Source organism: Cervus elaphus, chromosome 21 (assembly GCF_910594005.1).
Source record: "Cervus elaphus chromosome 21, mCerEla1.1, whole genome shotgun sequence".
NCBI classification, from domain to species: Eukaryota; Metazoa; Chordata; class Mammalia; order Artiodactyla; family Cervidae; genus Cervus; species Cervus elaphus.
The window spans coordinates 35,754,004-35,775,356 of record NC_057835.1 but is presented as its reverse complement, the minus strand read 5'-3'; the positions used below and the strand labels follow the sequence as shown (position 1 = coordinate 35,775,356).

Below are 21,353 nucleotides of genomic sequence, written 5' to 3'. Positions count from 1 at the left end.
GTTGGTGAGAATGTGGAGAAACCAAAAACATTTATATTGCTGAGGGAATGTAAAATAGTACAGCTTCTATAAAATACAACTGCAATTCTCTCCAGTTAAAACATACAATGTGACCCAGCATTTCCACTTCAAGGTACATACTCAAAATCATGGATCATGAGTATTCAAACAACTACCTCTATGTCAATGTTTATAGTAGGACTATTCATGATAGCAAAATGTAGAAATAACCAAAGTATCCTAAAATAAACGGATGAATAAACAGAATGTAGTCTATCTATACAATGGAATATGATTCAACCACAAAAAAGAATGAAGTTCTATTACCTGCTGCAATGGGAATGAACCTGAAAATATTACGCGAGGTAAAATAAGTCAATCACAGGAAGCTCACACATCATGTGATTCTATTAAGATGAAAGTGTTAGTCACTCAGTTCAGTTCAGTTCACTCGCTCAGTCGTATCTGACTCTGCAACCCCATGGACTGCAGCACGCCAGGCTTCCCTGTCCACCACCACCTCCCAGAGTTGACTCAAACTCAGGTGCATTGAGTTAGTGATGCCATCCAACCATCTCATCCTCTGTCGCCCCCTTCTCGCTCAGTCATGTCCAATTCTTTGTGCCAGGCTCCTCTGTCCATGGGATTTACCAAGCAAAATTACTGGAGCGGGTTGCCATTCCCTTCTCCAGGGGATCTTCCTGACCCAGGGGTCAAACTCAGGTGTCCCCACATTGCAGGCAGATTCTTTACAGCCTGAGCCAATCAGAATAGGCAAATTCAAAGAGACAGAAAGCAAGTTTCCAGGGGCTGGTGGGAGGTAGAAATGTTGAGTGACTGTACAGTTTCCTTTTCTGAGGTGAAATGTTTTGGTAAGAAAGAGGTTATGGTAGCACACTATTTTGAATGTACCAAATGCCATTTGAATTGTACAATTCAAAATGCTTAATTTTTGTTATATTATTTTAACCTAAAAAAGTATATTTTTGAGTGATTTGTTATGAAGCCATGGTAACTAGAATATCTCTAAAACATTTTTGACTCTCCAAGGTCACAGTGTTACACTTGTACATTTTATTTTAGACATTTCATTGTTCTTGTTTCTATCTGTAGGTCTATGACCCATATCAGATTGATTTTCAGCATGAATTAAGGTACGAATCAACGTGTGTATTTTTCCATATGAATCAATGTGTGTATTTTCCATATGAATATCCAATGTTGAAGGGACTGTTTCTTTTCTTACTGTATTGCTTAGATGTCCTTGTAAAAAACCATTTGACTGCATATGTAGGGTTTTTTTTTTTACTTTTTATTAAGGTCAATTGATCTATTTTTCCATCCTTTCTCCAAAATCACACTGTCTTGATAACTACAAGTTTTATAAAAAGACTTGAAGCCAGGCAGGGTAAATTCTCCAAGCTAGTTCATGTTTTTCAAGATTGCTTTAGAAAATCATGGTCGTTTGCCTTTCCAAATCAATTTAAAATAATACAGTCAATTTCAAGGACCTGTAGAGATTGGATAAAGATTGCACTTATTTCAATAAGAGGTTGCTATTTGTTTCTCTGTTTCCTCTTTTCCTGTCTTTGTTTTGGTAGACTAAATCAAAAAAATTGGGGCATCCTATTTTAATAAACTTATTAACATTTTATTTATTCTTTTTCATGCTTCTTTCTAGTGGTGCTTTATATATTACAACATACAATTGTGACTTACCAGTCTATGTTCAAAAGATATTCTATTATTTCAGGAACAATTTATGTTTAAACAATATATTTCTAATTAATAACTCTGAATCCTATAATCTTAATGTCATGTTTATTATCTCTATATATAATATTAAAAATGCATGAGACTGTGTTAATAATTTTCCTTTAAAAAGCTAATAGTCCAGTGGAGCCAGATGTTAACAGTAGGTCACCTGAAGAGAAAAGATATTAGATGCCAGTTTACCAGTAACATTTTGTGCCTACAGAACATCCCATAAACAGCAAAGTCTCTGCAAAATGATGGACCTTAGAGGACAGCATTCTGTCCTCTAAGTGCTGAGATCCAGGACTTGGCTCTTTAAAATTAGCAAACTCTAGGGTTATGTATTTGGAGAAGGCAATGGCACCCCACTCCAGTACTCTTGCCTGGAAAATCCCATGGACGGAGGAGCCTGGTGGGCTGCAGTTCATGGGGTCTATGAGTTGGACATGACTGAGCGACTTCACTTTCACTTTTCACTTTCATGCATTGGAGAAGGAAATGGCAAACTGCTCCAGTGTCCTTCCCTGGAGAATCCCAGGGATGGGGGAGCCTGGTGGGCTGCCATCTATGGGGTCGCACAGAGTCAGACATGACTGAAGCAACTTAGCAGCAGCAGCAGCAGCAGGGTTATATATTAATATTTATCGTCGGGAAAGAATGAAGACAGACAGACAGACATTACAAAGAATAGAAAGAGAAATGTGAGACTGAGAACTGATTGATTTCATTTATTCCTTTATTCTTTTTTTTCATTTAACACTATTCATTGAGCCAGGAACTGTACTAGATATTACTGGGAATATGGTTATGAACAACACATTTAAATTTTAAACTTCTATGCCTTTTTTAAATGTTGGGACCAAATATTATACACCAACCTGGTGAAGCAGTATAATTTAGCTAAAATAATAATTTTAAAAGAACATTTGCAGTTTGTTATTTGTATTACTTAACATAATTCTCACTAGAATTTTGTGGCTGATACAATTCTTTTTATGAGTGTCATTGTATAAACAAACAAACAAAAAAACTCAAGGAGTTAATTTCAGTTATTTTCACAAATGTTCCAAATTCAGAATCCAGTTAGCACATAATGATTTTTCAAAATTTTCAAACAAAGATAAGTATTTTATACCTATTCCTTTCTCTGTTTAAATTAAAATCACATATCTCAGTCTGCAACAAACACAAGAAACTGATGTTTAAGAACAGCTTTCAGGCTCTTTTGTCTTCCAAGAATAACTGACTTGCAACAAGATCCTAAGATATATGACATGTTTATGCATATGTGGTGGTAACAGAGCAATGGAAGAACTTAGCAGCTAGAAAGGCAGAGAGAAAGGAGGAGAGGCACTGACAGAAGGGGTACTTATTGTGGGAGAGAACAAATATACAACCTTCAGTAATAAAGGAGCAGGACTTCAGAGAGATTCTGGATGAAGGATTTTTTTTTAAATTTTATTAAATGTTTTGAAAAGAAACCTTCTTTGCCTTCCCTCTAAAAGATTTAATTTGTTTTTATATCCTTTATTAAATGTAGGGTTGGTATTGCTCTGAACATGATAAAATACTGCAACTGTTCCTGAGAGGCAAGGGACCTGCACCATGAAGTTTACATTCTTAAAAGAATATTATACCCAAAGGTCTAAACCAATCACATATGCTTAAGAATATATGTTAATGCTAAAACAAATGTGAAATTAATTACAATTAATAGGCAGAAATATCAGAAACAAACTTGGTTTCAATTCTTACCTTTTCTTCACTTTACTAACACATACTTAATATACATTAAGTTAATATTTAAATGACAAATTTCCTTACATGATTTTGATTCTGGAGATGGTGGATAAATATTAGACACAGCAAGGTCACTTTTTGACTTTTTAGGCTTCTTTGCACTTAACTGCCAGGGTTTATCATAGTTTCTGAAATCTCTTCTTGTTCCTTTATGTTCTGTCAAACAACAACAAAAAAAAAAACACAATAAAAACAATAAGTGATTTCATGATTGATCAAAAATTAAATCCATGAATTAATTAGATATACCTAGCGAAAGCTATGCTGCCTTGTATCAAAATAATGCAAATATCCCAGATTATTACTTGCTTTATTTGTCCTGTAAACGTGAGTTCTGCATTTGATATGAATTAGTTTATATATTAATGTGATTAAAATGATGTTAAGCTGTGAAATTATTTGAAAGTCTTTTTAAGGCACAGATTACTTAAAATAACATTCTATAAATGGGTGTCATGGAATAAAGCATTGTATTTTGCTGTAAATAAAAACAACTAAATGTTTAGGTAAATTTTACTCATCCGATGTTACCTTATCTGTTATTCATTATGACACGTAAAACCACTGGTGCACACATACATTTCCACCACAGTATTTGTTAGGGAAATTAAATAAATAGACTTGTTTACTCTTTAGAGACAAAACAGAACAGGCCTCTGACCTTGCTTCTAACCTTCCTGGACACAGCCCTGACTGGGAGTGACTGCGAATGACTGAATGCCTGCCGGCTGTGACTGCAGGACTTGCAGCACCACAGATAAGATGCAGGGATGGGGGAACCTTGAGATTGTGTAGCCCCTGAAGAGGGCCTGAACAACCAAGTCCCAGGCTTAAACAACAGCCCAAATTTTACAAGACAAAACATTGTACAGGAGGCAGTGATCAAGGCCATCCCCAAGAAAAAGAAACGCAAAAAGGCAAAATGGTTGTCTGAGGAGGCCTTACAAATAGCTGAGGAAAGAAGAGACGCTAAAGACAAAGGAGAAAAGGAAAGATACATCCATTTGAAAGCAGAGTTCCAAAGAATAGCAAGGAGAAATAAGAAAGCCTTCCTCAGTGATCAATGCAACGAAATAGAGGAAAACAATATAATGGGAAAGACTGGAGATCTCTTGATGAAAATTAAAGATACCAAGGGAACATTTCATGCAGAGATGGGCTCAATAAAGGACAGAAATGGTATGGACCTAACAGAAGCAGAAGATATTAAGAAAAGGTGGAAAGAATACACAGAAGAACTATACAAAAAAGATCTTCATGACCCAGATAACCACGATGGTGTGATCACTCACCTAGAGCCAGACATTCAGGAATGCAAAGTCAAGGGGGCCTTAGGAAGTATCACTATGAACAAAGCCAGTGGAGGTGATGGAATTCCAGTTGAGGTATTTCAAATCCTAAAAGATGATGCTGTATAATGATGATTGCTGCACTCAATATGCCTGCAAATTTGGAAAACTCAGAAGTGGACACAGGACTGGAAAAGGTCAGATTTCATTCCAATCCCAAAGAGAGGTAATGCCAAAGAATGCTCAAACTACCGCACAATTGCACTCATCTCAAAGGCTAGCAAAGTAATGCTCAAAATTCTCCAAGCCAGGCTTCAACAGTACATGAATTATGAACTTCCAGATGTTCAAGCTGAATTTAGAAAAGGCACAGGAACCAGAGATCAAATTGCCAACATCCACTGGATCATAGAAAAAGCAACAGAGTTCCAGAAAAACATCTAATTCTCTTTTATTGACTATGCCAAAGTCTTTGACCATGTGGATCATAACAAACTGTGGAAAACTCTTCAAGAGGTGGGAATACCAGACCACCTTACTTGCTTCCGAGAAATTTGTATGCAGGTCAAGAAGCAACAGTTAGAACTGGACATGGACAACGGACTAGATCCAAATTGGGAAAGGAATACGTCAAGGCTGTATATTGTCACCCTGCTTATTTAGCTTACATGCAGAATACATGGTGTGAAATGCCAGACTAGATGACGTACAAGCTGGAATCAAGATTGTGGGGAAAAATATCAATAACCTCAGATATGCAGATAACACCATGCTTAAGGCAGAAGGTGAAGAGGAACTAAAGAGTCTCCTAATGAAGGTGAAAGAGGAGAGTGAAAAACTTGCTTAAAACTCAACATTCAGAAAACAAAGATCATGGCATCCGGTCCCATCACTTCATAGCAAATAGAAGGGGAAACAATGGAAACAGTGAGAGATACTGTTACTTTCTTGGGCTCCAAAATAACTGCAGATGGTGACTGCAGCCATGAAATTAAAAGATGCTTGCTCCTTGGAAGACAGTTATGACCAACCTAGATAGCATATTAAAAAGCAGACACATTCAGTTCAGTTCAGTTCAGTCACACAGTCGTATCCGACTCTTTGCGACCCCATGAACAGCAGCATGCCAGGCCTCCCTGTCCATCACCAACTCCCAGAGTCCACCCAAACCCGTGTCCATTGAGTCAATTCTTCAGTGCTCAGCTTTCTTTATAGTCCAGCTCTCACATCCATACAAGACCACTGGAAAAACCATAGCCTTGACTAGACGGACCTTTGTTGGCAAAGTAATGTCTCTGCTTTGCCAACAAAGGTCCATCTAGTCAAGGCTATGGTTTCTCCAGTGGTCAAGTATGAATGTGAGAGCTGGACTATAAAGAAAGCTGAGCGCCGAAGAATTGATGCTTTTGAACTGTGGTGTTGGAGAAGACTCTTGAGAGTCCCTGGACTGCAAGGAGATCAGGCCAATCAATCTTGAATGAAATCAGTCCTGACTATTCATTGGAAGGACTGATGCTGAAGCTGAAAGTACAATACTTTGGCCACCTGATGCAAAGAACTGACTCATTGGAAAAGATCCTGATGCTGGGAAAGATTGAAAGCAGGAGGAGCAGGGGACGACAAAAGATGAGATGGTTGGATGGTATCACCGACTCGATGGACATGAGTTTGAGTAAGCTCCGGGAGTTGGTGTTGGACAGGGAAGCCTGGCATGCTGCACTTCATGGGGTCGCAAAGAGCTGGACACGACTGAGTGACTGTACTGAACTAACCTGAGACTTACAATTTGGTTACAGATTGATGATGATATCAGTTTGCGCCCATCCTGGGTTTATAAGGGGGAACCCTGAACTGTAATCTTTGAAGTCTCACACACAGAGCTGATGCACTGCCCAGGACCTTTCCCCAATTGGTACCCCAGACTGATGTCACATGGGACTTCTCCACATTGTTTAAGTCTGAATGTCAGCGAGTCCAATTTGGTGATGTATCTTCTGCTCTATTTCTCTTCTTTTAATGTTAGTATATTGAAAGTAAGCTAGATAACTCTCTGACAAATATTTTTATTATTTATTCATATATAACAAGTGGCTTATTTTGTTAACAAATCCTTTGACCCTGAGACGAAACTGAAAACATTCGGCAAAACAACATTACTCATTTTTTCCACTGTTCTGTCAAGAAAGAGTAATTCAGTCACCTTTACTGAAAGCTACAGCTCCCCTTCAAAGGTGGTCAGTATCATACCAACTTTCAAATGAAATGATCTTTCCAGGAGTTCATCCCTCTTGACATCTTTTCATCCCATATTTTTAGACAGACTCTATTGTGGAGCTTTTTCTTCTTTTATTCTCAGGGCATTATATCCTCCTTATCCCCATATCACCTACCTAGCTGCACCTTGTCTGTCTTATTCATTGCTTCCTTATCTTTTATCTAAATGACATTCCTTAGCTTTCTTCCTTCTACCTTCTTGTTTAAATTTCAATATTTTCAAATCATCCTAGCTCTATGCATGATTCATAAATCTTTCTCTGGCTACCCACTTATAAACACCAAGTAGACATCATGAAATATTACAGAGATTCCTCAAATTCTCATGTTAAGTTTGTACTTAATGAGTTGTTATCCAGTTTTTCTACTGCAAACATCCCATTAAATACCAAAAAAGGTATAAATATTCTAAAATACTAGTAACAGAAATATTGGTCTATGAACAGAAACACTGTTCTGCATTCTGCCATAGACAGTATTAAGACAAAAGATAGACATATCAGAAATAGATTGAAAAATATCTAGACATTCACAATGCTTGCCCCTACCTCAGATTCAGCTCCTTATGTTGTTTCACAGTCTATCAGAATTTGTCTTTCTATATTCAGCCTAGGACCATAGTTTCTTCTAATGCAACACAGCTAAAGGAATTAAGAATCATTACCAGTCAAGGAAAAAAAAAGAATCATGGACACAAAACACAGTATCTCATGATACAAAGAAAAACCAAAAGCAGCCATAGAAGGATAATACACTGGATTTTGCAGCTTTTTAAATTCTCCACTATGAAAGAAAAAGAAATCCACATTAATTTGAATATCTTGGCAGTGATACTGTTCTTATTTAATGTGTTGAAAAGAGATGTGAAACAGAAAGTCACTTGTCAGTATCTCAAAGACCTATAGGATCTGACTGACACTACAAGTAGTAGCAGCCGTGATTTCACCTGTCTCCCCCAGATTTTTTAAAACTTACCTAAATAGTTCTAAGCTATATGGTAAGGGAACAAAAAAGAAGAGAATAATAAATACCTACACTATTTACTGACAAACCTAAAACTAGATGGGCTTCTCCCATGGCTCAGCAGTAAAGATCCTCCTGCCTGCCAATGCAGGAGACAAAGGTTCGATCCCTGGTTTGGGAAGATCCCCTGGAGGAGGCAATGGCAATCCACTCCAGCATTCTTGCCTGGGAAATCCCATGGACAGAGGAGCCTGGAGGGCAGCAGTCCATGGGGTCACAAAAGAACAGGACGTGACTTAGCAACTAAACAAACAAAACTAATTAGAACATTCTTCATTTAAATTCAAATAAACAAAATAAATATTTTAACAAAGAAGATTCCATATAAAAGGCAAGAATACATCACTCAATATATAGAAGAAATTCATAGTTTGAGGAAAGATTTACTATGAAAAAAACCTTTAAATTTTAGAATATGGCTAATTTATCATCTTAATACAAATAAAATAGACTCTGTGAAGCAAAAAGAAATGAGAAAAGAGATAAAACTGTAAAACTATAATTGCTAAGGTAAATGAAAGAAGATAAAGAATACTGACAGGAAATTAAAATGCAGTATGTACCAACATTTAAATCTGTATACAAAGCCAGAAAGAGAAAGGCAATACTGCAGAAAATTGAATCAGTGACAGGCAGAACACACTTGACAAACATCCCTAGAAGTTATTAATAAAGTAAAGAAAACAATTTACACATAGCTGACTTTTCTGAAGGAATCAAAACAAATACAATAGAAGCATTAAGTACACAAGAAGACAACTGTTCTAGGATAAAGACGCAGGTTTGCTAATTGAAAGGATTCATTGGATAAAATGAAAAATAAGAAAAGAGGCAAACATCCAGATGTGTTCCCGGTAAAACTCTTGAATATCAGAAACAAAGAAAAAAACAAATCCCATAAGTGTTTAATAATAGAGCATCTAAGAATAAGTAAAAACAAGGTTGCTTTCAACTTTCTCCTAGACATTAAAAGACAAACTTCTGAGAACATGTTAAGTCCCCAAGATGCTAGATAAATTTAAAAGCAAAAAGCGGGCACCTTCAGATATTTTCAAAAAGTATTAACCTAAATAGTTTGGATATTGAGACCTTTTCTAACTAATTATAACAAGCACCAAAGGAAATAATTCAAAATAGCAGTTAAAGTTTAAACTGGCACTATCTACTGTCACCTGAATTACCACCTCTTCTGCTAACACTCGTATCCAAGAATTAGTCTCTGCTTTCCTTCTCCCTCCCGCCATATCCTTCTCTCTAAAATCTTTCCTCTTCACCTTCTGGGGCATACATTCCATGGTAAACAACAGTCTTCCATCTTCAAATTCTCTCCTTCAAGAGAAGAGCCACGTCATTCTTTCCACAACAGTGCTCCCTCCTCTGCAGTTTCTTGGAATGAAAGGTGTTCATCTCCTCCTCATGTGTCACCTGCCACAGGCTGGGATTTTCTGGTCCATCCACGGTGGGTTTTTTTTTGTTTTGTTTGTTTGTTTTGGAGTGTAATTGCTTTACAATGCTGTGTTACTTTCTGCTGTTCAAAGAAGTGAATCGGCTATGTGTATACATGTATCCCCTCCCTCTTGGACCTACCTCCCACCTACATCCCCCATCCCACTCTCAAGTCATCACAGACCACCAAGCCGAGCTCGCCGTGCTACACGGCAGCTTCCCACCAGCTCTCTATTTTATACATGGTAGTGTATATATGTCAGTCCTAATCTCCCAGTTCATCCCACCCTCCCCTTCCCTACTGTGTCCACAAGTCCATTATCTATACTGCGTCTCTATTCCTGCCCTGGAAATGGTTCATCTGTACCATTTTTCTAGATTCCACATATACAGCAGCTCAGACAAGGAAACAAGCTAAATATCCAATGACAGATGAATGGATAAAGAAGATGTGGTACATATACATGATGGAATATTACTCAGCCATAAAAAGGAATGAAACTGGGTCATTTGCAGAGATGTGGGTAGACCTACAGTCTGTCATACAGAGTGAAGTAAGTCAGAAAGAGAAAAACAAATATGGTCCATCCATGTCGAGCTGAAAGTTTCTCCTCTCCTGTGGTAAGTGCTGCATGTCTATACTGCTCACCACTCTTCATTACTGCATCTTTCTGCTCCTGATTACTCTTGCAGCCCTACTCAAGACACTGGCACAATTACCCTTGACCTTTCAACAACCAGAATGAAACCCTGGTAACCTCTTAATTTCTTAAACAAACCATGTATTGAGTCTCACACTTCACTGTCCTCTCAAACCCTAAAGAACTTCACTTCCCTGAACTTCAGAGCCCACAAACTCAGGCCACCGACAGGACTTTCTCATCATCTGGAATCATTTCCCCTCAAAAGTCTTGGTCCCAAACATCACAATTTCCCTGGCCTTCTCAATATTTCATATTTTCACCATACCTTCCTTTACATTGGCCTCTTCAAGATTCTTAGTTCTCTGATCTGCTTTTTATGTCTAGACTGTTTTCTTGTTCCCTCCCTCTCATACCGGGCCACATGCTTTGATCACTTGTACAATTTACCCACAGACATCCTCAACGCTTTCATAAAACTGTCTGCCCCCCCTTTACCCTCACTGCGGTACATCCACAGTTCTCATCAGTCTCTTAAACTGTGTTTCTCCCCTTCCTCCTAGCACTTCTGGGCACTGTGGGGGAAAAACCACAATCCTGCCCATAATTTCCATGATTATTACTTCATGTCTTGAATTTTAGATAAACCCCTGGACTTCTTCAGTCTTTTTTATTTTCCTTTGCCAAGTCTCTTTTTATTCCTCACAATCATTATCATTCACTTCAATTTCTCTGTTTATTCCCCAAAACTCTTGTCCTCAGCAAACAACTTCACTTCTTAAAAAACTGGCAAAACATAGGCGAAAGATATCATCTCACACTTGCCTTATCCCAGTCCAGCTCCTACTCTAAATTTAAGCACAACTTCTTCCATTCTTCCATTCTCGTAATTTTAATGTACACAATCCTGAATGCTATTCCTGAAACTTCTGCCTTAACCCATCTGAAGTTTTAGACTCATATCCAATAGCCTGCTAGAATTACCTACTAAGATGCCCCAAGAAATTCAAGTTCATCCAAAGAAGCTGGATGAATTTTAGTTCTGTGATCCCCTCTTGCTTTATTTTGTTGTTGTTCAGTCACTCAGTTGTGTCCAACTCTTTGTGACCCCATGAACAGCAGCTCACCAGGCTTCCCTGTCCTTCATTATCTCTCAGAGTTTTCTCAAACTCATACCCATTGAGTCAGTGATGCTATCTAACCATTTCATCCTGTCGCCCCCTTCTCCTCCTGCCCGCAATCTTTCCCAGCATCAAGGTCTTTTCCAGTGAGTCAGCTCTTGTGCATCAGGTGGCAAAGTGTTGGAGCTTCAGCTTCAGCATCAGTCCTTCCAATGAATATTCAGGGTTGATTTCCTTTAGGACTAACTGGTTTGATCTCCTTGCTCCCAAGGGAGTCTCTTGCTTTATGAACAATCACTTCTACCATTACCCAAATCAGACAACTATGAGTTATAAAAATCTCCTTCCCTCTCCAAGCAATGAGTTATTAAGTATTTGTGCTAGTCAAAATTCTAAAATGATCCATCCCCCAATCTCTGTCCCCTCATGTATGCCCTAAATAATTCCCTCCTCTTGAACATATTCAAGACTTTGACTTTCATCAAACCAACAGAACATAGCAAAGGTGATAGGATGTCAATGCCACGATATATTGTATTATAAGATTCCATCTTAGCAAACCTTACTGAAAGAAATTCTCTTCCTTGTTACAGAAATAAGCCTGTTATATTTTAAATGGATAACCAACAAGGACCTACAGTATAGCATACAGAACTCTGCTGAACGTTATGTAGCAGCCTAATGAGGGAGGGCAGGGGGGCTTGGGGGAGAATGGATCCATGTATACGTATGGCTAAGCCCCTTCACTGTTCACCTGAAATCCTCACAACATTGCTAACTGGCTACACTCCAATACAAAGTTAAAAGTTCAAAAATAAATAAATAAATGTAAGAAGGCTGAGTGCTGAAGAACTGATGCTTTTGAATCATGGTGCTGAAAAAGACTCTTGAGAGTCCCTTGGACAGCAAAGAGATCAAACCAGTCAATCCTAAAAGAAAGTCAACCCTGAAGTCATCGGAAGGACTGATGCCAAAGCTGAAGCGCCAATACTTTGGCCACCTGATGTGAACAGCCAACTCACTGGAAAAGATCCAGTTGCTGGGAAAGATTAAAGGCAAAAGGAAGAGCGGCCGACAGAGAATGAGATGGTTAGACAGCATCACCGACTCAATGAACATGAATCTGAGCAAACTCTGGAAGACAGTGAAGGACGGGGAAGCCTGGCATGCTGCAGTCCATGGGGTCCCAAAGACTTGGATACAACTTAGCAAATTAGCAAACTAAATTTGCTTAGCAACTGAACAACAACAGCAACAAATTCCCTCTCAGGAAACAAAAAGAAATAAGCTGCCATGATGCAAGAGCTGCGTGGCAAAGAACTGTGGGCTGTACCTATTTGTTAAGAGCAGCTGCTGGTTGAGACGCAGCAAGAAAACAGGGACTTCAGTCATATAGTCACAAGGAAATTAATTCTGCCAACAACCTGAATGAACTTGGAAGCAGATTCTTTCTCATTCCAGCCTCCAGATGAAGATACAACCTGGCCAACATCTTGATCTGTAGCTTTGTATGATGAAACAGAAGATCTGCTTAAACCCACCAGACTTGTGACTTGTGGTAAATGGGAGCTATTAAATGTGTGTTGATTAATACTATAGAATTTAATACACTATTGTCTTCCCAGACATGATAACTTACAAATATGGGTTCCTATGAGTTTTAATGGGCTCATGGATGTTTATCTGGTCCACTTTCACAAGAATGGATTCCTCTTTGCAACTAGAAACAAGAGCCTATGCCTAATACTCACCTTGCTAAGAATCTAACCCTAAGAAAGTGACCAAGAAAAACCAAGAGTTCCCTCTTATTATACCAAAAGCTCATATTCTGGTTTCCTGTATGCAGCAGAGAACTTCTATATAGATAACTAACACCAGAGTTGTCTACATTCTGCAGAGAATATCCTATCCCCTACCCACTTTAAGCACCAATGTGAGAATACAGCCAAAGAGAACCAAAATCCTTTCATGGGATCCCAGAGGGCATGAAGAGAAGAGAAGCAACGGTGCTATCCCCAGAAAGCATTTAGAATCCAGTCAGTCAGATATCATGGGAGTCAAGTGAGGATTTAGCTACTCAAGTCACAGGTTTGGGGGTGGAATTTGGGTTCGGAAGTAAATACCAAACTAACAGACTAGTGTGTAGAAGAACTAAGCTATCAGACACACATTTTATAAATAAAAATCAAGGACAAGTCTACCCAATTATCTCACTAGTGCTTACTAGAGAGGTAAGGCTGGTCCCCCAATGTTTACAGTAAATAAATCTTCCTCGGGTTGAACTTATAACACAAGATAAAATTAGAACAGAGGGAAACAGAATAATTATTCATTTGGGCTACAAAAAAGTAACTCTAGAAATGTACCGTTTACCTTTTTACCCAGAGGAGCTATAAGCACTTAATTCAAATTCTTCATGAAAAGAGAATAAATAACTAAAGTTTAAAATAATTAGTTTGAATTCATACGAAATGAAAGCTTTCCATGCAAATCTGAATCTTAAGCTTCTATTCAAATTGAATACAAAGATTCTCATGTTTGGAAGCCTAATAAATAACAATATATTCTAATTTAAGAATACTTTTTGAAAAGTTCTAGCATATGGGTGAACACCAATGAATACATGAAACCCTAGGTAATTATCTAGATTTATTTGTTATAAAAAGAAAGACTTTCATAAATTTTACATTAAATGTATTAACATTAACTGTAAAATATATCTTTTCATTTACCTAATGCTTCACTTTCTGCCCAGAGAGCTGCAGATCCAGATAAGGTTCTTTGAAGTTGCCCACGGTTTCCTTGTTTTGACTGAAGATGGTCAATGAGAAATGGGATTGGCTGGTCAGGTGTCTCAGTTATTAACTTGGTCATTAATTCCTGAAGGCAGAGTAGAGCATACATTTACATCTAATAATAACAGCAAACACATACACATCACTTACTATTACTAGGCACTGCTTTACCTGCTCTATACACAGCAACTAATTTAATTCTCTTAATGATCTTTTCAGGCAGGTACAAGTTATTGGTCTCATTTTGAGGAAAGTAAATTGTCTACATTACACAGCTAATACATAGCAAAGCCAAGACATATTTGGAGTTTTAATATTTGTCCAAAACATACTGGAAGTTTAAGTTCTTTTGAAAAATTACAGTCAAATAAGTTTCAGATTACTATTTTGAGAGATGCCATTATATATCAAATTTTCAATATACCTCATCATATGATTTATATGCCAATGTCATTTTTCTTTCTTAACTATACATAAATATCCCCCAAAGAAGAAAATGTTAGAATGAAAGAAACCAGTAACAAGTCACAGCTTCACAGAAACCAAAAAATATTTTAAACTGGTTCTTTAACAGAAGTTTCTTTTTTTCAAAAGGCCTGAAAGTTATTCATTCTTTCTTTCTCTTTTCTTTCTTTTTTTTATTTTTAATGAATGAAGCAGTGGAGAGTTCCATTTTTGGACCACTTTAGTGATGCTTTAAACTGGGGAGAAGTCTGCCTAAGGGTAATATCTACACATTGCTTTTGCCGGTCAGAAATGGCAAGAGCAAGCTCCAATTTGTGGTCAATTAGAATTCCCAGACTGTTCTTTTATCAACAGCTGCCAAGCCAACTGAACATCATTTCGAGCTGTGTAACTGGGTTTACGAACCTGCATGCACCACTTTAGATTCCTATTAGTCACATTTCATCTTGTTGGGTTTAGCTCAGAATTCTAGTCTGTCAATTGTCATTTTTTAAGTTCAGATTCTGTGAGACACAGTGGCTCTAGTGATACAGTGTGTATCAAGTATTAGCGATGCTGATGGAAGGGATACTGGAAACTTCCCATCCCATTGTCTTTTTTTTGTTGGTGGCCTATTTCCTCTGCCTTGAATGTTCTTTTCTGGGATGTTCAGATGGCTGGCTTGTCATCATTCAGTCTCTAATGATATCTTCTTAAAATGTTTACCCTAACAAATCTTCATAATCTTTTATCACAGCATTTAGCACTCTCCAGAGTCATCTCATTTCATATTTGCTCTTCAGTTTGTGCCTGGCTCTCTTCCTCCCCTACTACTGCACCAAGACCCAAGGACCAACTGATTTGATCGCTACTCTCTCCTTAGGCCCTAGAGTCTACCTAGCTCATAGCTGGTGTTAAATGAATGAATGAATATTTGGTGTATCAAACCCAGGGGATGACAGAGGATGAGATGGTTGGATGGGCTTCCCGACTCGATGGACATGAGTTTGAGTAAGATCCGGGAGTTGGTGATGGACAGGGAAGCCTGGCGAGCGGCAGTCCACGGGGTCACAAAGAGTTGGACATGAAACTGACTGACTGAGCTACTAGAACTAAAGTCCCTTATTGTCCTAACAAACAATGATTAAAGCATCCATAGATTTCTCAGCGCAGTAAAATACATTCTTCTGAACTGCTACACCAGAAACTGCTGTCATATCCCAGAGATATTTGTTAACACTTATAACAGTCTAGGAGCACATGGATTTGTCTGATTAGAGGCTAAATGGATTCTGTAGATGAGAAGATTACAATTTGATCTCAGAGACATGGATAAAATAATTCAAGGTATCTCAAAACTGCGCAGACTGAACATAAAGTTGGAACTAAAAAGAACAAAGGATTTCTACCACAAACACATTGTGAAGCAACATATTTGTCAGACAAATGAATATAATGTTTTTATATTCTAAAAAGTCGGTAAGCAAACAATCAGCTGGCACAGGTCTTTTTTACTTCTGTTATTTAAAATTGCAATTATTACAAGTATAATTTAAGAGGTCATTCCTCTATGTGGTAAAGCAATGTAGGGTTCAATTAAAACCCAATTACACATCAGTGGAACATAACTTAAGACATTTTAGGTTTTGCTTCTGTAGAGAAAAATATATTATTATTCCATTTAAATCAGTTATACATTATAAAAGCAATGAGAAAATAAAGAGAAAAATAAATAGAAAGACCAACTAGACTACTCTTGTCACAGAAGGCCTTTCCTTTACTCTGATAGAGCAAAACTAGGTCAGATAACAGAACTTTAACTTGAATTCAGAAACTTTCCATCTAACTTGAAAGTTAAAAAAAGAAAAAAGCATAAGATCTTACGAGCTTTTTTTCCTTTAACTTTCAAGTTAGATGGAAAGTTTCTGGGTTTTTTTTCCCAAGTAAATTAAAGTGTTCCTATACTGTCTTTATTTTTTTACATATTTTTTATTGGAATATAGGGCTTCCCTGGTGGTTCAGCAGTAAAGAACCCACCTGCCAATGCAATAAACACAAGTTTGATCCCTGGCTGGGAAGATCTCCTGGAGAAGGAAATGGCAACCCACTCCAGTAATATTGTTGCCTGGGAAATCCCATGGGCAAAGGACCCTGGCCAGCTACAGTCCACAGGGTCACAAAGAGCTGGACATGACTCAGTGACTGAGCACACTGCGTGCTTCGGAATATAATCATTTTATAATGTTGTGTTGTTTCTGCTGTAGAACAGCGTTAATCAGCCATATGTATCCATACAGCCCCTCCCTCTTGAGCCTCCCCTCATCCTCCTCCATTCCACCCCTCCAGGTCATCACAGAGCGCCGAGTTCAGCTCCTTGTGCTATAGAGCAGCTCCCCACGAGCTGTCTGTTTTACACTTGGCAGTGTGTACGCCTGTATACACTGGTAGTGGATACGGCGACGCTACTCTCTCAATTCATCCCGCACTCTTCTCCGCCTCTCTGTGTCCACAAGTCCATTCTCTGCGTTGGTGCCTCTACTCCTGCCCTGCCAATAGGTTCATCAGGACCATTTTTCTAGATTCCACATATATACATTAATATATGACATTTGTTTTTCTCTTTCTGATTTACTTCACTCTGTATGACAGGCTCTCGGTTCATTCACAAAATGACAACTGACTGCATTTCATTCCTTCTGATGACTGAGTACTCGTCCGTTGTATATATGTGCCACATCTTCTCTACCCATTCATCTGTATTAAAACCTGTATGACCCAGATACAGACTGGCTTCTATTTTCCTGACCAAAACCCCTTTAATGATATGTCCAAAAATGGTGTTAGCTAATATTCTCAAGTTTACTATCATTTTTATGTATGTATATGTTATTTTATATATGTATACATTTATTATTACACTGTTATTGCCATTTTATCATATGTTTTTATAGCATATGTTTTAATACAATATGCACATTGCATCATTTAATTGGACTTATTTTTCTGATTATTAAGACTGATAAATGTTCTCTTAATACAGTTTATTATGAGCTGCAGTCTTTAATCATGAATATACTATATTGAGACAGCCTCTGAATTAATACGTTTCCTTTTTTGCTAATTATAATTCTGTTACCTATTCAAATATATCATTTTTAAAATATAAATATATAGGAAGATAATATTATTTTTAAAATGTTTAAAAATAATCTAGAGAACATAAATCATAAGTAATTACTGAGCATAAATTTGTATTATATATCATGTAAATACATGGAAGTTAGGGCTTGTACTATATAGAACCTTGTACTATATAGAACATGGTCATAATTAATAAACTGGAGAATGAATGCTAACTATCAATTAATAGCAGTAATGACTGTCTCAAAATGCATTTCAGTTTGAATGTCCACCAGATAAAAGCAAAACCATGAGTGAGTTGGTAGCTCATCGCAGTCATTTATTATTAAATAATAAGTGAATAGTTAAGGGAATGAGTAATCATGATCCAGTAGAAATAATTTTAATAATAGTCGTTTCATCTGATGAAAACTATGGAATTTCATGGTTAAAAACCAAAATCACACAAAAAAAAAACCAAAATCACGTGTATACACACAAACATCAAATTTTACATAATGTTCCTGGATGTTTACCCACCTAAGAGTTGATGCTCTAAGGTTTCAATGATTCCAGGATAAGAATCTTTGCTCCAGGTCCCACAGCAACACAGAGCATGCCATTATGCCTAAAACATTACTTATTCACTTAAATACTTACTTAGGAATTAGTTACTTCTGATTTCATTTCCTGAGAGAGAAGTCCTAGCCTCAGTAGAAAGTTATCAGGAATCAAAATTAAAACCATTTCCAAAATCTCAGGACTTTCTCATTATGCAGTCTTTTTGTTAAATTAATAAACATAAAGGATATTATACTCTAGTAATAATGGAAATGTGCATGCAAGCATGCTCAGTCATGTTCAAGGACTATAACCTGCCAGGTTCCTCTGTCCATGGAATTTTCCAGGCAAGCATACTGGAGCGGGTTGCCATTTCCCCCTCCAGGGGATCTTCCAACCCAGGCATCAAAGCTGCATTTCTTTTAGTCTCCTGCATTGGCAGGTGGATTCTTTACCACCAGCGCCACACATGAAGCCTAATAATGGAGACGATGTCAATCAAATGTATTTTTTACTCAACACCCATAATTATCTTAAATATTAATTGGCATGTGGCACATTACCATCTGCAGGATATTTTAGTTCAAAACTGGCACTAAGATCTGATGACTGAATTAATTTATTCTAAATCTGCATATGTTTCAATTTTCTCTTTTTAATTAGGTCTTATTAAAAATTAGCATGAGATCACAACCTTCCAGACACTCACCCTCTCCACCACCAGCCGTTTGTCATAAATAGGCAGTTAATGGGCACTGAATTGTCAACAAATGAATGACAGGATACTTGAAAATCAGCTGTCTCCAAAATACTTTATGAAACACCCTTATTTTAAATTGATGTCAGGATTCCCAATTGATAGAATCCCAAATGGTTTCTACCCCCATCAGAACCCTTGCCTTGTTTCTCATTCCATTTTCTAAACAGAAGTAGAATGGAGGAAATTTTTTTTCTGCTTCATTACATCTCTAAACTCTGTTATGGTTTTGCCTTTGGCAAGAAATAAGTTCCAACACAGCACCAGGTTTCCATGTACAAGTGAGACCGACAGATATCTATTTGATGTTTTCTAGTCGGACTCTTCTGCTCACAGAACTCAGACTGTCCTCTGGTTAGTCAGCCTTCCTCCATCTCAGGACCATGCCCAGGCCTGCCCTAAACCTTCTCATTCACAATGAGAACTGAGATTTCCCTGGAAGGCTGAGCTCAACAGGAAAGGAAGAATGTGAAAATAAATGCTTTAAAGTATCAGTTACTTACTGTCTTATATGCACAGATGTCAAATATTTTCACAGATTTAATCATTCATTATACATGAACAGGGGTTTCTCTGGTGGCTCAGCAGTAAAGAATCCTCCTGCCAATGCAGAAGACTCATGTTCCATCCTTGGGTGGGGAAGATCCCCTGGAGGAGGAAATGGCAACCACTCCACTATTCTTGCCTGGGAAATCCCATGGACAGAGGAGCCTGTAGCCCACCAGGCTCCTCTGTCCATGGGGTTGCAAAAGAGTCAGTCATGACTTAGTAACTAAACAACAACAATACAATAAAGGACTTCATACTAGATGCACAACCAAACTAGGATACATGCACTGTTACTAAGGTGTGTGTTAACTCTCTACTCATTTCAGGTCACCTGCCCCTCACCAACAACCCACCAGTGCAAACAATCTTAGCCACACACCCAAACACAACCATACAGACCTAAGAAACTTTCATCCCTATTTTAAAAGGTTCTTTAGGATGGGGAACACATGTAAATCCATGGCTGATTCATGTCAAGGTATGGCAAAAACCACTACAATACTGTAAAGTAATTAGCCTCCAACTAATAAAAATAAATGAAAAAATAAAAAACAAATTTAAAAAAAGGTTCTTTAGTCCTTCTTAAATATAATTTAATATAAAATTAGATTTATAATACTTATTTGTAATACAAAATAAAAGGCAACTAAATAGACCGGGAACCTGTGGAAATATTGGCTGACTTTATTTTGCTGGGCTCCAAAATCACTGCAGATGGTGATTGCAGCCATGAAACTAAAAGACGCTTACTCCTTGGAAGGAAAGTTATGACCAACCTAGGTAGCATATTGAAAAGTAGAGACATTACTTTGTCAACAAAGAACCGTCTAGTCAAGGTTATGGTTTTTCCAGTGGTCATGTATGGATGTGAGAGTTGGACTGTGAAGAAAGCTGAGCACCAAAGAATTGATGCTTTTGAACTGTGGTGTTGGAGAAGACTCTTGAGAGTCCCTTGGACTGCAAGGAGATCCAACCAGTCCATCCTAAAGGAGATCAGTCCTGAATATTCATTGGAAGGACTGATGCTGAAGCTGAAAGTCCAATACTTTGGCCACCTAAGGCGAAGAACTGACTCATTTGAAAAGACCCTGATGCTGGGAAGGATTGAGGGCAGGAGGAGAAGTGACGACAGAGGATGAGATGGTTGGATGGCATCACCGACTCAATGGACATGGGTTTGTGTGGACTCCAGGAGCTGGTGATGGACAGGGAGGCCTGGCGTGTTGTAGTTCATAGGGCCGCATAGAGTCGGACACGACTGAACCACTGAACTGAACTGAATTCACCTTGTATATTATAAAACATAATCCAGGTATGGAAAGTTTAAAAAAGAGAGGGTGATTTTGTAATGAAGATTAAGAATAATGAAAGTAACACAATTAAAAAATAATTATTCTAAACTCTAGAGCTGAATTTTAGACACTAAATTCTCTCTGTTTTCAATAATATAAGCAAATAGTAAACCTAACCAGCAGCTGACAAGTAATGGAATATTTTATCTAATACCTATTAATCCCACCTAGAAGGCATCTCCGTATTAGAGATACTAAAGTAGATTTCATATTTAATTTTTGAATATTTAGCATCTACTTTGAAAAGTTTTCACATAAACATACAAGCTTGTAGTTAAATTTTCATGCCAACATCAAGATCTCCAGTGGGAAATATTAGCATATGATATGGATCTACTTTTAGTTAAGGAATTTATATTATTCGATATAGTAGTCTATCAATGAAACTATTACGATGTTAGGTAGGACCTTCCACAGTCTTGAAAA

The 21,353-nt window shown here is 37.7% G+C and overlaps 1 protein-coding gene across 5 annotated transcripts in view; it reads right to left on the bottom strand.

Moving 5' to 3' along the window:
- Positions 1–21,353, bottom strand: part of C21H8orf34 (chromosome 21 C8orf34 homolog) — a 340,111-nt gene that overhangs the window by 260,841 nt on the left and 57,917 nt on the right. For all 5 annotated transcript variants that reach the window (XM_043880336.1, XM_043880338.1, XM_043880337.1 and 2 more), the window contains exons 2-3: positions 14,082–14,229; positions 3,580–3,711 (exon numbers count right to left, since the gene is read on the bottom strand). In XM_043880336.1, the coding sequence (XP_043736271.1) occupies positions 3,580–3,711; positions 14,082–14,229 (280 nt within the window). The remainder of the gene's footprint in view (positions 1–3,579; positions 3,712–14,081; positions 14,230–21,353) is intronic.